At 48.9% G+C, this 15,128-nt stretch overlaps 1 protein-coding gene across 1 annotated transcript; it reads right to left on the minus strand.

Annotated features, from left to right (window-relative positions):
- Positions 1-175: 175 nt before the first annotated feature.
- Positions 176-12,098, minus strand: SMG8 (SMG8 nonsense mediated mRNA decay factor). The gene is made up of 4 exons (XM_083379682.1): positions 10,166-12,098; positions 6,972-7,117; positions 4,477-5,352; positions 176-1,076 (listed from the first exon to the last, which is right to left on the minus strand). Exons 1-4 carry the CDS (start codon positions 12,036-12,038, stop codon positions 879-881), a joined length of 3,093 nt encoding a protein of 1,030 aa, XP_083235808.1. The 5' UTR covers positions 12,039-12,098; the 3' UTR covers positions 176-878.
- Between the last annotated feature and the right edge of the window lie 3,030 nt (positions 12,099-15,128).

A 15,128-nucleotide genomic window follows, 5' to 3' on the forward strand; every position in this document is an offset into this window, starting at 1 on the left:
ATGGTTCCTTATAAACTTAAAGAAGAAAAGAAGGAAATTAGGAGACAGACTTGCACTGAATATCGGTTTCTCAACCTTGACCACTTGAAGCCCTGCAGACTTCATCTCCCAGAATTCCCCAGCCAGCAAGTTTTGTTTGGGAATAAAGTGGAACAGTTACGATGAACAATTGGAGGGACAAATGCTTTATTATAATCTTTTTTCCCTTCCTTCATTACGATCAACAGAGCTTGGCACGCTGCGCTGTACTGCTGACAGATCCACAATTATAACATCACAAACAGGACTTGGCACTTAACATGTCATATCAATACCGAGACTTTTTTCTTTTCTTTTTTTGCTGTACGGTGGTGGCTCTGCTCAATGAAACCCGTGATTGCTGCAAGCACACCAGCTGTATGCAATCAAAATCCGTTATTTCAGCTCTGGCTGGGACAAAGTATTATATTTTTTAAAAAATTAACAATGATAATAGTAAACTCAAGAATCGCAGATCCAATTCAGAGCGTTAAGGTTTATTGCGGGTGTCCCCAACCTCCAGGCTGCGGCCTGTTCGAAACCGGAACGTGAGAAAGATGGGCAAGGGTGCGTGTGCGCCCTCCACTTGCACGAAGGGAGCTTCGTGCACTAGCGCCCCTATCGTGGGAGTGAAGCTTCGTGCACATGCGCATGTCCTCCACTCATGCACTAGCGCCACCTGCTCGCACATGGGGTGCTCCGCACGTGAGCACACACGCTCTCTGTTTATGCGAGTGGAGGGTGTGCGTGCCCACTGCTTCCACAAATGGAGATGTGCACGCATGTGCCCCGCCACTCACATCCCCCCCTTACTCCCGCTGGGCCAGGATGCCAAGCTAGAAAGTTTGGGGACCGCTGGTCTATTGTATCACGGCCTTTAGGATTCCACGAAGAATCTTGTAATTCATCAGCTGCTGGTTCTCCTTCGGAGGGAAGCAAGCACCGCGTTCCGTCACGTAGGCATAAGGGAAGCGAAGGACCCACAGTCCGTCGGGGGGCAGAGTTATCTCTTGCTTCTCTGGGTAAAATATGGGGCAAGGAGGCGGCCCTGGCTGTACCTGGATGAGACGAGAAAGAAGCAACTTTTAATTTTTGGTTCCTTTTGCATAAAGCACAGAATAGAAGTCTGGAGGCTAAAACATATAGGGAACGGTTGCTGGAATTGGGGATGTCTAGTTTAATGAAGAGAAGGACGAGGGGTGACATGATAGCAGCCTTCCAGTATCTCAGGGGCTGCCCCAAAGAAGAGGGAGTCAAGCTGTTCTCCAAAGCACCTGAAGGCAGGACAAGAAGCAATGGATGGAAACTCATCAAGGAGAGAAGCAACCTGGAACTAAGGAGAAATTTCCTGACAGTGAAAACAATTAACCAGTGGAACTCCTTGCCTCCAGAAGTGGTGAATGCTCCAACACTGGAAGTTTTTAAGAAGAGACTGGACAGCCATTTGTCTGAAATGATAGGGTTTCCTGCCTGAGCAGGGGGTTGGACTAGATGACCTCCAAGGTCCCTTCCAACTTTATTATTATGTAAATTAGTTACATTTCCGGCAGTGTTTTGCAAGCTCAGTTTTCAAACAGGCAAATTCCTAATTGCATTCCTTCCCTCCTGTAGTATGTTTCTTGCCTCTTAATTTTGGAGATAGCAATTCTTTACGATGACTTGCCTTTGTTTAGTGAATGACTGAAGTTTGAATGGCATTGAAAAAAGTGACCTTGACCGTTTTTCACTCACAACCGTTGCAACATCCCCCCCCCCTCACGGTCACGTGATCAAAATTCGGACACTTGGCCATAGGCTCATATTTATGATGGTTGCAGTGTCCCGGAGCCATTTGATACCCTTAGACAACCTTCTGGCGAGCAAAGTCAGTGGGGGAGAAGCCAGATTCACTTAGCAACTGAGTTACTAATTACACGACTGCAGTAATTCGCTTAACAACAGTGGCAAGGAAGGTTATAAAATGGGGCAAAACTCACTTAACCAATACAATACTCCAGGGGTCTTCAAACATGGTCCTTTTATGACTTGTGGACTTCAATTCCCAGAATCCCTGAGCCAGCATGTGGGAACTATGGCTCCTTCATGACTTGTGGACTTCAACTTCCAGAATTCCTGAGCCAGCATGGGGGAACTATGGCCCCTTCATGACTTGTGGACTTCAACTCCCAGAATTCCTCAGCCAGCATGGGGGAACTATGGCCCCTTCATGACTTGTGGACTTCAACTTCCAGAATTCCTGAGCCAGCATGGGGGAACTATGGCCACTTCATGACTTGGGGACTTCAACTCCCAGAATTCCTCAGCCAGCATGGGGGAACTATGGCCCCTTCATGACATGCGGACTTCAACTCCCAGAATTCCTCAGCCAACATGGGGGGGAACTATGGTCCCTTCATGACTTGCGGACTTCAACTCCACAATTCCTCAGCCAACATGGGGGAAATTATGGCCCTTTTATGATGTGTGGACTTCAATTCCCAGAATCCCTGAGCCAGCATGGGGGAACTATGGCCCCTTCATGACTTGGGGACTTCAACTCCCAGAATTCCTCAGCCAGCATGGGGGAACTATGGCCCCTTCATGACATGCGGACTTCAACTCCCAGAATTCCTCAGCCAACATGGGGGGGAACTATGGTCCCTTCATGACTTGCGGACTTCAACTCCACAATTCCTCAGCCAACATGGGGGAAATTATGGCCCTTTTATGATGTGTGGACTTCAATTCCCAGAATCCCTGAGCCAGCATGGGGGAACTATGGCCCCTTCATGACTTGGGGACTTCAACTCCCAGAATTCCTCAGCCAGCATGGGGGAACTATGGCCCCTTCATGACATGTGGACTTCAACTCCCAGAATCCCTGAGCCAGCATGGGGGAACTATGGCCCCTTCGTGACTTGTGGACTTCAACTCTCAGAATTCCTCAGCCAGCGTGCCTTGCTGAGGAATCCTGGGCGTTGAAGTCCACAAGTCATAAAAGGGCCAAGTTTGAAGACCCCTGCCGTACTATATATTGCCTATATACAGGTTACCTGCATACTATGGACTTGCCATACATTTAGCAAAGATACGGCAGTTTTGAAAAAGGGACTTATGACCAGTCCTCACACTTATGACCAGTCCATATTGCAGGCCACCCAAGGTCACATGATCAAAATTTGGATGCTTGGCAACCGCATGGATTTATGACAGTTGCCGTGTCCCGGGATCACATGATCACCATTCGCAACCTTCCCAGCCAGTTCCAACAAGCAAAATCAATGGAGGGGGTGGTGGTTGTTAGCCAGATTCGCTTAACGACCGCATGATTCACTTAACAACTGCACCGATTCGTGGCAAAAAAAAAAAAGATCGGGGGCAATTCATTGAACAACCCTCTTTCTTAGCAGTAGAAATTCTGCTCCCGACTGTGCTTGTTAAAAATTGAGGACTAGCTGTGTAAAAGTCGGTATCGGTTTGCTGCAAGAGGGTGCAAAACAAAGGTAAAACATTTCTTTCAATTCTAGAATAAAAAATAAAAGATTGTGGCCTCTCCTGAATGCCCTCCATTGGAAAAGCAAGAGCCAGGTTTGGTCTCGTGGCTTCGGCAGAAGGCTAGAAAGTGAAAGAGCGCGAGTTCAAGTTCTGCCTTAGCCAAAAAAATCCTAGTAACTCTGAGCCAATCACTAGGAGACTGAGAGTTCTAGTCCCTCCTTAGGCATGAAAGCCTGCTGGATGACTTTGGGCCAATCACGAGGAAGACGATGAGTTCTAGTCCCGCCTTAGCCATGAAAGGCAGCTGGTTACTATGGGCCAATCACCAGGAGACAATGAGTTCTAGTTCCGCATCGGCCATGAAAGCTGACTGCATGACTTTGGGCCAATCAGCAGGAGATGGTGAGTTCTAATCCCGCATTGGTCATGAAAGGTGACTGAATGACTTTGAGCCAATCACCAGGAGACGGTGAACTGCAGTCCCACTTTAGCCATGAAAGCTGACTGGGTGACTTTGGGTCAATCACCAGGAAACTGAGTTCTAATCCCGCTTTAGGCTTGAAAGCCTGCTGGATGATTTTGGGCCAATCACAAGGAAGACAGTAAGTTTTAGTCCCACCTTAGCCATGAAAGCCAACTGGATGACTTTGGGCCAATCACCAGGAGACAGTGAGTTCTAGTCCCGCATCGGCCATGAAAGCTGACTGGATGACTTTGGCCCAATCACCTGGAGACACAGAGTTCTGGTCCCGCCTTAGACAGAAAAGCCAAAAGCCAAACTTTGGCCCGCTCAGCCCAAGCCCCTTCACAGGCTTGTTGTTTGGGGTAAAATAGGATGAGGAAGTAGCTATGTTTGCCGCCTTCATTTATTTGCAGAAATAATAAAGACGGGATAACCAGTAAGTGAATTAAATTTAGAAAGATAAGACAGATAATGCATTTAGAACCAACTCCATGCTCAATGGTTCTACGTGTCCTTCTTACCTGGGGGGTCAGTATTATTTGCAGGGGAGCATCAGGGACCACCACAAAGAGCCTCATCAGCTGAGCATAGTGTGGCTTAAGTCCCCTGCCTGGGTTGGACGACAGGATGTAAAGAGGCATGTCGGAATTGAGGGCTTTGACGGCAGATTCCTTTGGCCCTCCACCCATCACTTTCATGATCTTCTCTGGTCCCGAGCACATGAACCTCCGGCCTCGGGCATCTTCGTATTCATAACCCACAAAAGCCCGAGCAACATCATCCCTCCGCCTTCCTCGGCCCATGACCACTGCACTCCGTTTTCCCGGGATAGCCTTGTTAGGGGCCGGCCAGGAATTGGTATCCAGGTCTCCTTCTTCGTCCGTCCTCGTCCGGATGACAATGTCCCAGGGCATTAAGTAGTTGGTGCCCAGAATGAAGCCTTGCTGATCTAAGCCGGCGTGGAAATTGTAGGCTTTGGCAGGGCCGAGCTTCACCAGAGACCAGCTGGAGAAAGTGGGGAGAAGGCCCTTGGGGCAATTGGAGTGAAGCATTCCGGGCAGATACTCCACCGTGGAAGGTTGGCGATCCACCAAGCTTGCTCTCTTTTCCCCTTTCGCTTCGGACGCTGCCCCGTGAGCTTCGGTGTTGTTGCCTCCACCCTGTGGGTCCGCAGGGTAGGTCCCTAAACTATCCGTGGATTGATCCAAACTGAGGGCCAAGCTGAGGCTGGTGCTGTCCCCCTGAGTTTGGGGTTCCTTCTCCTTCAGCTTCTCAGCTTCCCCTTCGGGGGGGCTGGGGGAGGCCTCGTTCTTAGCCGGGGCTGGATCAGGTGTACTGGGCTGAAACACGGGGAAGTTGATATGTTCCAACTTCCCGCAACATTTCTCTTCCAGCAGCTGTAACAAGAGGGGGAAAAAGAGAACGGTAGCCTGAATGATGAGGTTCAAAGGAACACACCCACACCCACAACCTGGCAGCATTCAAACATATTAGGGCTGCACTCGCAACCCACCTGGAAGGGCCATGCAAACTGCAATTAAGGCAATTTATGTTTATGTTTATGTTTTATTTAATTTATATACCGCCCTTCTCCCTGGGGACTCAGGGCGGTTCACAGGGCATATAAATAAAAATACAATACTATACAAAAGTTAAAACAAAGATTAAATCAGTGCCCAATTAAAAAAACAATAATACAATCTAAAATGACAATTTAAAACCCAACTCCCCCATCAGGCCAGACCGGCCAATTCAAACAAATGGGTCTTCAGACCACGACGGAAAGTTCGGAGGTCCGATGCCGTCCGGAGCTCCACCGGCAGTTGGTTCCACAAAGCCGGGGCACCCACAGAGAAGGCTCTCCCCCTGGGGGCCGCCAGTCGGCATTCCCTGACCGGAGGCACCCTGAGGAGGCCCTCTCTGTGGGAACGCACAGGGCGGAGGGGAGTTGAAGCCGGCAGCAGGTGGTCCCCGAGGTACCCCGGACCCATGCCATGTAGGGACTTAAAGATCATAACCAAGACCTTGAACCTCACCCGGAAGACAACTGGTAACCAATGCAGCTCGCGGAGCAAAGGTGTAACATGGGAGTACCGGGAAACTCCCAAGACAACTCTCGCGGCCGCATTCTGTACCAGTTGGAGCCTCCGAGTGGTCTTCAAGGGAAGCCCCATGTAGAGAGCATTACAGTAGTCAAGGCGAGAGGTCACGAGCGCATGAGTGACCGTGCACAGGGCATCCCGGTCCAGATAGGGCCGCAACTGGCCGCAATTTGCTCCGAGCAGCTGCTAAGTGACTTCTCTAGTAAATAAATTTGGGGAGAAAATAATGGTACAGGTAGTCCCTGACTTGATGGGTGCAATTGGGAGCAGAATTTATGTTGCTTAGCAAGGCAGTTGCTAAATGTGCCGTGTCAATCACTAGGAGTCAGTGAGTTCTAGTCTCAGGCACGAAAGTCAGCTGGGTGAGTTTGGGCCAGCCACCAGGAGACGGTGAGTTCTAGTCCTGTCTTAGGCGTGAAAGCTAGATGGGTGACTCTGGGCTAATCACCAGGAGGTGGAGAGTTCTAGTACCATCTTAGGCACGAAAGTCAGCTGGGTGACTCTGGACCAATCACCAGGAGACGGTGAGTTCTAGTCCTGCCGGCAGGGTGACTGTGGACCAGGCTCTCTCTCCCAACCCACTTCGCAGGATTATTGTTGGTGGGGAAAATGAAGAAGTTGGGGTGTATACATTCGCCACCTTATTTGTAAAAATAATAAAGGTGGGGATCCAGGTAAATAAATGAAATATAAAATAAAAATAAGAAGGGTGTTACTGGGGGTGGGTGGGTGGGGGTCGCTTGGCGGGTTTAAAGCCAACTTTGATAACAACCCAGATGCCTTAGCTTGCTGTGTGAATGTGACCTTGGGTCTAGCACAAGCCTGTTAAGACCACAAGCCTTCTTATCCATTTCAAACCTGAAAAGTTGACAGGTCAGTTATGGATCTCTCTTTCCTGGAGAGAAAGGGATTACCTGATAGAAATCATAATTTGCAGCTTTGATGTCAAAGGGATCGTCCCGTGGTGCTTGTTTTCTCCCGCAGTTGCAGGCACCTGTAGACCGGGCCCGGCTGTTATGGTACAACACGGGCGGATTCCGATCCGGTTCCGTTTTTTCCCCTACACAGAAAAGTGGCAGAAATGCCATTTGTTAAATGGAATTATTTTAAGATTAAATACATTTTCAATTATGGTAAGAAAGAAGGAAAAATTTTTTGGAAATAAATATGTGTTAGCTTATAAATAAGGAAATATGTGTCAGCTTATAAATAAGGAAATAAGGATTTTAAGTAGTACACTATCTTTTGATTTTATTCTTTTTTTAAAAAAAATTCATTCTTCTTCTTTCTCGTTTTAGTTTTATTTTGTTCCTTAACAAAGGTAATGGGTGGGTTTACATGAGAAAAAATAGATTAAAATATTTAAATGTAATTAACTCTGAGAAAAATCTTTAAAAATGTTTAGAACATTGTGGGAAAAACAAATGTAAACAAGGTGTAATCAGGCTATATGATGAGACAACCAGAATGACTAGATAGAAAAGGAGTACTATATTGATGTGATTATTTATAGAACTATTAGAAAATGTTTATACTTAATTATTGTTTATTAAAATAATAAGAATTGTATTAACTTAAGGTTGGTAAAAGAGAACACTATGGGGAAAAGTGGAAATCATGTAAAGTTATCATATGGATTATATAGATTGTAGAATTTGTTAGCGAATGTTTCTTAAATGTAAACCCAGACAATGAACACATTGTCTACTGAATATTAAGGTGATTATATTAATAAATTAATAAAACATACTTTAAAAAAGTGGCAGAGTCAAATTGCATCATTTTCATTCCTTTGCAACCGTTCTGTTGGATGGTTTTGCTTCTTAGACGCATTGTTGGCATTTTTGTGTGGTCAGGTGATGTACCTTTTCCACACAAAACTTGTCAACCTACCATGTTTTAGCAGCCATAAAACAACAACTGGAATATTCCAGCTTCCAGTTAAGTCCATAAAAAAAAGAGGGGAAAAAATAGAATTTCCTGGATGCGAAATCCGCCCTTTTTATCCTTTCCAAAAATGCCGTCACCTCATGATTAATCCGTCAGATGGCTGATCACGGCATGGTCTTTGATTATTGGATTATTAGAGACCCAGTTTGGTCTAGTGGTTAAGGCACCAGGCTACAAACCAGGCGATGGCGAGTTCTAGTCCTGGGTTAGGCACAAAAGCCAGCTGGCTGACTTTGGGCCAATCAGGAGGAAACAGGGAGTTTTAGACCCGCCTTATGCATAAAAGCTTGTTGGGTGGGGAAATCACCAGGAGATGGAGAATTCTAGTCCTGCCTTAGCTATGAAAGCTGGCTAGGTGACTTTGGGCCAATCTCCAGGAGACTGAGAGGTCTAGTTCTGCCTTAGGCATGAAAGCTGACTGGGTAATTTTGAGCCAATCACTTGGAGATGGTGAGTTCTAGTCCCGCCTTAGGCATGAAAGCTGGCTGGGTGACTTTGGGACAGTCACTCTCCCTCTCAGTTCAACCCACCTCAAAGGGTTTATTTATTTATTTATTTTAATTCCATTTATATCCCGCCCTTCTCCGAAGACTCAGGGCGGCTTTACAAACTTAGCAGTAGCCTTCATTCTATGTATATGCCTGCTTATTAGGGCTTTCACACACCCCCAAGCGGCATTATTACAAAGTCAGCTTAATTGCCCCCAACAATCTGGGTCCTCATTTTACCTACCTCGGAAGGATGGAAGGCTGAGTCAACCTTGAGCCTGGTGGGACTCGAACCTGCACTAATTGCAGGCAGCTGGTGTTACTTAAGGAGGCATTAGCCCACTGCTCCACCAAGGCTCTTGGTTGTTGTTATTGTAGGAAAAATAGGAGGAGGAAGGAGTGTTAGGTATGTTCACCGCACTGAATTATTTACAAAAACAATAAAGGTGAGATAAAAAAACAAAGTATTTACATTTTTTACATAAGGACATAATTACAGATATGTTATAAATCTCTGTACTTTCAGGATTAATGGGCAATAGCATTTGGGAATAACAGACTCTCCTTTCCTGTGAACTGTCTTTACATCAATATTATATTGTATTCTGAAGAACAAAGAGGACTAGAAACCTGAAAAGGAAATGCAAAGCTGTGTTTTGAGCTTTGTGTGCTTTTGGAAAACCTGTTGATCAACAAACTCCCCAACCCAGAAGGAAATCATATATACATGCATAGATACAGAACTGTAAAAAAAATGTTGAGACTCTAGAAAGAGCGCAGAGAAGAACAACAAAGATGATCAGGGGACTGGAGGCTAAAACATACAAGGAACAGTTGCTGGAATTGGATATGTCTAGTTTAATGAAGAGAAGGACGAGGGGGACATGATAGCCGTGTACCAATTTCTCAGGGGCTGCCCCAAACAAGAGGGAGTCAAGCTCTTCTCCAAAGCACCTGAAGGCAGGACAAGAAGCAACAGGTGGAAACTCACCAAAGAGAGAAGCAACCTAGAACAGGGGTGTCAAACTCAATTTCATTGAGGGCTGCATCAGCATGGCGGTTGCCCTCAGGGGGGTGGGTGGGTGTGGCCAGGGTGGGCGTGGCCTGGCTGGGCGTGGCTAGAGTGCATATGGCCTACTGGGTGGGCGTGGCCAGCTCTACATCGTTCGCATCAAGGGTGCCTATGGGGGCCTGGGCAGGAGTGGGACAGATCTGAGGGTCTCTGGCAGAAGGAGGGTCTTTGGGCCAGGGCCAAGGCAGTGGGGGCCGTTCCCTCACTCTTTCCAGGATGGCTTCGCGGGCTGCATGAAACCACTTGGCGGGCCGGATCCGGCCCCCGGGCCTTGTGTTTGACATGTCTGACCTAGAACTAAGGAGAAACTTCCTGACAGTTAGAACAATTAACCAGTGGAACAACCTGTCACTAGAAGCGGTGAATGCTCCAACCCTGAAAGTTTTTAAAGAAGAGACTGGACAGCCATTTGTCCGAAATGGTATAGGGTTTCCTGCCTGAGCAGGGGGTTGGACTAGAAGACCTCCAAGGTCCCTTCCAACTCTGTTATTCTATTCCATTCTCTCAGATATTTGCTTCTGACAACTGAGAGCACCACAATGTTCTTTGATGGTTTTTTTTTTTAAAAAAAAACAACTTCAAAAGGTCCTGAACTCACCCGATTTGGGCAGCAAATGAAATTTATGCATGCAGTGCTGGTCCGTCAGACTCCGCTCTTCACACAACTGGTGCCCATTGCTCCAAAATTTGTAGCAGTCTTCGTGCAACTGCAAGGCGTACTTGTGGAAGGCCGGACCCCGGGCGTGCTGGCTGTAGACCCTCAAGGCCTGGGCCAGCTGGCTCTTGTGGATGGTCATGGTGTAGTTATGGGGCAGGTTGGACTGATAGGCACTGTGAGCCATGGGAAGCGCTTTCTGACAGCGGTTTTCGGAAAACTTGGTGTCAATGTCCAAGTAACCCTCCAGGACCTTGATGCTGCCCATGATCTTGGAGGTCAGCTCTCCACCGGGACAGGATTCATTCTCCTTCCCTTCAATCGCCACCTCGTAAAGCTTCAGGGCCGTGGTGACCCATTTCTGGTAGGTGGGCAGCTCAAAGTGAGAAGGCTGGGGGTTCCTTCCCACGCTGTCGTCAAAGCCCTTTTTGCAAAGGACCAGCTCCACATGCTGGAACAAGAATTCCTTTAAGGTGCAATCCACCAACTGCCCCGAGCAGCTGGAACTGCTGCTCCCGCCGGCGCCAACGCTACTTTCGGCGTGGAACGACAGCTGCTGTCTCCCGTGGCGCATCATGTGGTAGCGTCGCGGCCCCGCCAAGGCCGGGCCCAGCGAGGTCTCGGTCTCCCGAGCAGTGCAGTTGTTTCTCAGCTGCTCCAGCAAGACAGCAATGGGGTCCTCGCCCTCCTGGGCCCCGCCGGCCACGATGTAGACAAACGCTTGGTTCGCCGGCACGGTGAAGAGGCAGTTGATGCTCTGGTTGGTCAGCACCCGGCTCTTGCGGAAGATGCGGTAAATCTGGTCCTCCAAGGCGTGTTGCAGCCGACGTTTGGGCGAGTGCTTCTTGGGGGGCGGCTTCTCCAGCGGGCCCCCCAGCTCCTGCCCTCGGCCCGGCGGAGGCTCCACCTTCAGGGCCCGGTTGAGCTGGAAGAGGAAGAGCAAGCGAGGTGGGCAAGGCCGGCAGAAGAGCTTCCAGTCCTTGCCGACGGGGCAGTCCTTGATGGCAGCTTTGAGGGTAGGCAGCACCTTCTGGCGCAAGCCGTCCAGAGCCCGGAAGACCCGGTCGTAGGTGATGTCGAAGGAGGAGGTGGGATGCACCATCAGCAGGATGTGACAGACGGAGAAGAGGTAGAGCAGGCTGAGGCAGTGCATCTTCTCCTGCTGCTTCCAGAACTCGTGGGCTTCGGCGTGGGGCAGCGGAGAGCCCGCCGGGGCCCCCAAGCCGGCGGAAGCCCGGATCGAGCCCCCCATGGCTTCCAGATCCTTGCAAGCTTGCAAGAGCTGGTGGCTGTCGCTGATGGCCGTCAGCACCAGGTAGAGCACCTTGCTCTCCTGGCTGTAGAAGGCCTGCAGGTGGTTGTAGTCCCCTTGGAAGGGGCTGGCCGAGGAGGAAGAAGAAGAGGAGGAAGAGGAGGAGGAAGAGGAGGAGGAGGAAGAAGAGGAAGGGCGAGGGGGGGAGTCAGCCAGCGGGTCCGGGCTTGCTCCAGCGGCTTCCCCGGCGGGAGACCTGACTCCCCCCGCGCCGCCCTCCCGCTGGAAGAGAGGGAAGACCTGCCGATCGCAGACCGTGTTGACCAGCGCCGCCTTCTCCGAGCCCAGCTGCAGCGCCGTCTTGCCGAAGATGCCTACCACGCAGATCTCCTCCTCTTCCCCCGGGGGAGCAGCAGCAGCAGCAACCGGGGCCGCCGACGGAGCAGGAGCAGCGGCCGGAGGAGGAGCAGCAGCAGCGGCGGCGGGTGCCCCGGCCAGCAGCAGCTCATGCAAGCTCACCGGGCCTTGCACGACGGCGGCGGCGGCGGCGGCGGCGCCCACCATCCTCCGGCTTTGCAACGGGGCTGCCGTCGGACCGGCGACTTCAGCTCCGTCCCGCGACCGGCAGCAGGAGCCGCACCCGGGAGAGGCGTCAGGGCGCAGGCGCGGGGAAGATAGAACGTCCGGCGATTTTTTTTCAGCGGCGGCAGCCAATCCGAGCTCGCCTTCGGGGAGGATTGGATACTTGGCGTTCCACGACGGTAGATTTAAGACGAGTGAAGAGGGGGCATGCGCCAGGTTGCGGGACAGACTTCCGGGCTCCCGTGAGAGGGATGGGTGGGTGGGTTAGTTTGCATTTAGAATCGGAATCAGCTGGAAGGGATCTCGGAGGTCATCTAGTCTAGCTCCCTGCTCAAGCAGGATCCCCTATCTCAGGGGGGGGGGGTCTTCCAACTTGGCCCTTTTTATGACTTGTGGACGCTGTTTTATATTTTATCAAAATAAACGATACTGACAGTTCCAAAAGGAACTGTTTTTCCCTTAATTGATGTTATCTCAACTATAGCTGAAAAGAAAAGTGAAAGTGAGGAAATGATGGTTAAAGAAAAACAGTTTGGCATTGTAAAATATTGCGATCTTAACGATTTTCCAACTTAATTCTTAATTTGCTAGATATTTGAGGCATGTCTCTCTGTGTAAGTGTGCTTATTTCATTTTTTTAAAAATTGTTTTTAACTTTTGTATTTCTTGTTTTGAATACCCTGTAAACCGCCATGAGTCCTTCGGGAAAGGGCGGTATATAAATCTAATAAAATAAATAAATAATAAATAACTCCCAGAATTCCTCAGCCAGGCAAGATTGGAGGTAGAAGCCTTCAAACATCCATTGAGACCTCAGTAACAGAACCTTGAATTTATGGTACCCATAAATTGATCGTTGGTGCTCAAATGCCACGTATTTCTCTTCTCTCCGTCTTCTAAGGAAAAGGACAGAAAAACTGTCCTCTTGTGTGTAACGTGTATACAAATCTGCGGGTGCCCAGCTTAGTTACAAACACAACAGGCCAAGAATAAATAGAATTCTTCCAAGCTCTGGAAAAACAGTGCAATTTCTTTCGATTAACATCTGTCATTCCCCCCCCCCCCAAAAAAACCCACCACATTCTTTTAAAAATATAATGAGAGGGTGAGTAAACTTTTAAAAGAGCGGTTCAGTTATCTAAAATTGCAAAGCTTTAAATTAAAGCAGGAGTTTTCAAAGTTGGCCCCTTTTATGACTTGTGGACTTCAGCTCCCAGAATTCCTCAGCCAGGCATGCCTGGCTGAGGAATTCTGGGAGTTTAAGTCCACAACTCATAAAAGGGCCAGGTTTGACGACCCCTGCCCTATACCATTTCAGACATTTCGGACAGTTTCCTCCTTTAAATTTCTGGGAGTCTACCTCTGCGAAGATCTGACCTGGAAAGTTAATACAGCCCAGGTGGTCAGAAAGGCCCAACAGAGACTCCACTTCCTCGGGGTCTTGCGGAAGAACAGGGTAGAACAACGGCTAATGACCCTCTTTTACCGGTCTACTATAGAGAGCATCAGGGACGCGGTGGCTCAGTGGGTTAGGACGCTGAGCTTGTCGATCAGATGGTCGGCAGTTTGGCGAGTCAAATCCCGAGTGCCACATAACAGAGTGAGCGCCTGTTACTCGTCCCAGCTTCTGCCAACCTAGCAGTTCGAAAGCACGTAAAAAATGCAAGTAGAAAAATAGAGACCACTATGGTGGGAAGGTAACAGCGTTCCGTGCGCCTTTGGCATCTAGTCATGCTGGCCACATGACCACGGAGACGTCCTCGGACAAGCGCTGGCTCTTCGGCTTTGAAACAGAGATGAGCACCGGCCCCTAGAGTCAGAAATGACTAGCACGCATGTGCGGGGGAACCTTTACCTTTATAGAGAGCGTCCTCTCGTAAGGTATTGTGGTTTGGTATGCTGGTCTGACAGCCGTGGATAGGAAGGCATTACAGAGGGTGGTGAGCACAGCACAAGACATTGTGGGCTGTCCCCTGACACCACTGGATGACCTCGCCAGGGCCCTCTGCCTTGGAAGAGTGAGGAAAATTCTCAGGGATGACTCACACCCTGGACGGTACCTCTTTACTCTCCTACCGTCGGGTAGGAGATACAGGAGGATAGCCAGCCGCACCAACAGGCTGAAGAACAGCTTTTATCCATGGGCTGTTAGGCTTTTGAAAGGGAAATAATTTTATAAACTTTATGCATGATTGACTTGTGAGGCCGGTGTGTTGTGCAATTAGCTCACAGGGTGTAATAAGATGGAGGGTTTGTGTCACTGTAAGTTGGGGGTGGGGGCACGAAGGGAGGCTCAGCCAATCTCAATGTATACATGGTTGTACTTTGACAATAAAGGTTCATTCATTCAAGTGGCTGTCCAGTCTCCACAATGTCTGAAGCAAGCTGTTCCACTGGTTAATTGTCCTCCCTGTTAGGAAGTTTTTCCTTAAATCCAGGTTGCTTCTCTCTTTGTTCAGTTTCCAACCATTGTTTCTCGTCCTTCCCTCTGGTGCTTTGGAGAATAGGTGGACCCCCTCCTCTTTGTGGTAGCCCCTCAAATACTGGAACACTGCTATCATGTCTCCCCTATTTCTTCTTTTCTTTAGACTAGCTAAACCTAGGTCCTGCAGCCATTCTTCGTATGTTTTAGTCTCCAAGCCCTTCATCATCTTAGCTGCTCTTCTCTGCACTTTTTCCAAACTGCATTTTTTTTGTAATATCGTGATCAAACCTGTATGCATCCCAGATGTCGCCTTACTAAGGCTTTATAGAAAAGGTATTAGTCCTCTTTAAGGGGATCAGAGAGGGAAAGGGTGGCTTTAGCCGGGTTTACTTCTGAGTAAACCTGCTTGGGAGTTAGCCCAAAGCAGTCCTGTATTACAAGAAGACAATCTTCCATCCCAATCAAGGATACATATTGCTTAGACCAGGGGTCCCCAACCTTGGCAAGCATGGCTGACTGGGGGATTCTGGGAGTTGAAGTCCACAGGTCTTAAAAGTTGCCAAGGTTGGGGACCGCTGGCTTAGACGGAGGGGGGGGGTTTGCCAAGGAGCGTGTGTGTTGGAGAAATGTTTAAAATTTGGCTTAAA

The sequence above is a fragment of the Vipera ursinii genome (genome assembly GCF_947247035.1).
Source record: "Vipera ursinii genome assembly, chromosome: 1".
Classification (NCBI taxonomy): domain Eukaryota; kingdom Metazoa; phylum Chordata; class Lepidosauria; order Squamata; family Viperidae; genus Vipera; species Vipera ursinii.

Bases quoted from the DNA above. Each gene is read 5' to 3' on its own strand.
- SMG8 (XM_083379682.1), bottom strand. From the start codon at position 12,038: ATGGTGGGCGCCGCCGCCGCCGCCGCCGCCGTCGTGCAAGGCCCGGTG. The intron at 7,118-10,165 runs GTGAGTTCAGGA...TTTTCTGTGTAG, and splicing joins TCATTTGCTGCCCAAATCGG to GGGAAAAAACGGAACCGGAT. The intron at 1,077-4,476 runs GTAAGAAGGACA...CGTCTCATCCAG, and splicing joins AAATAATACTGACCCCCCAG to GTACAGCCAGGGCCGCCTCC.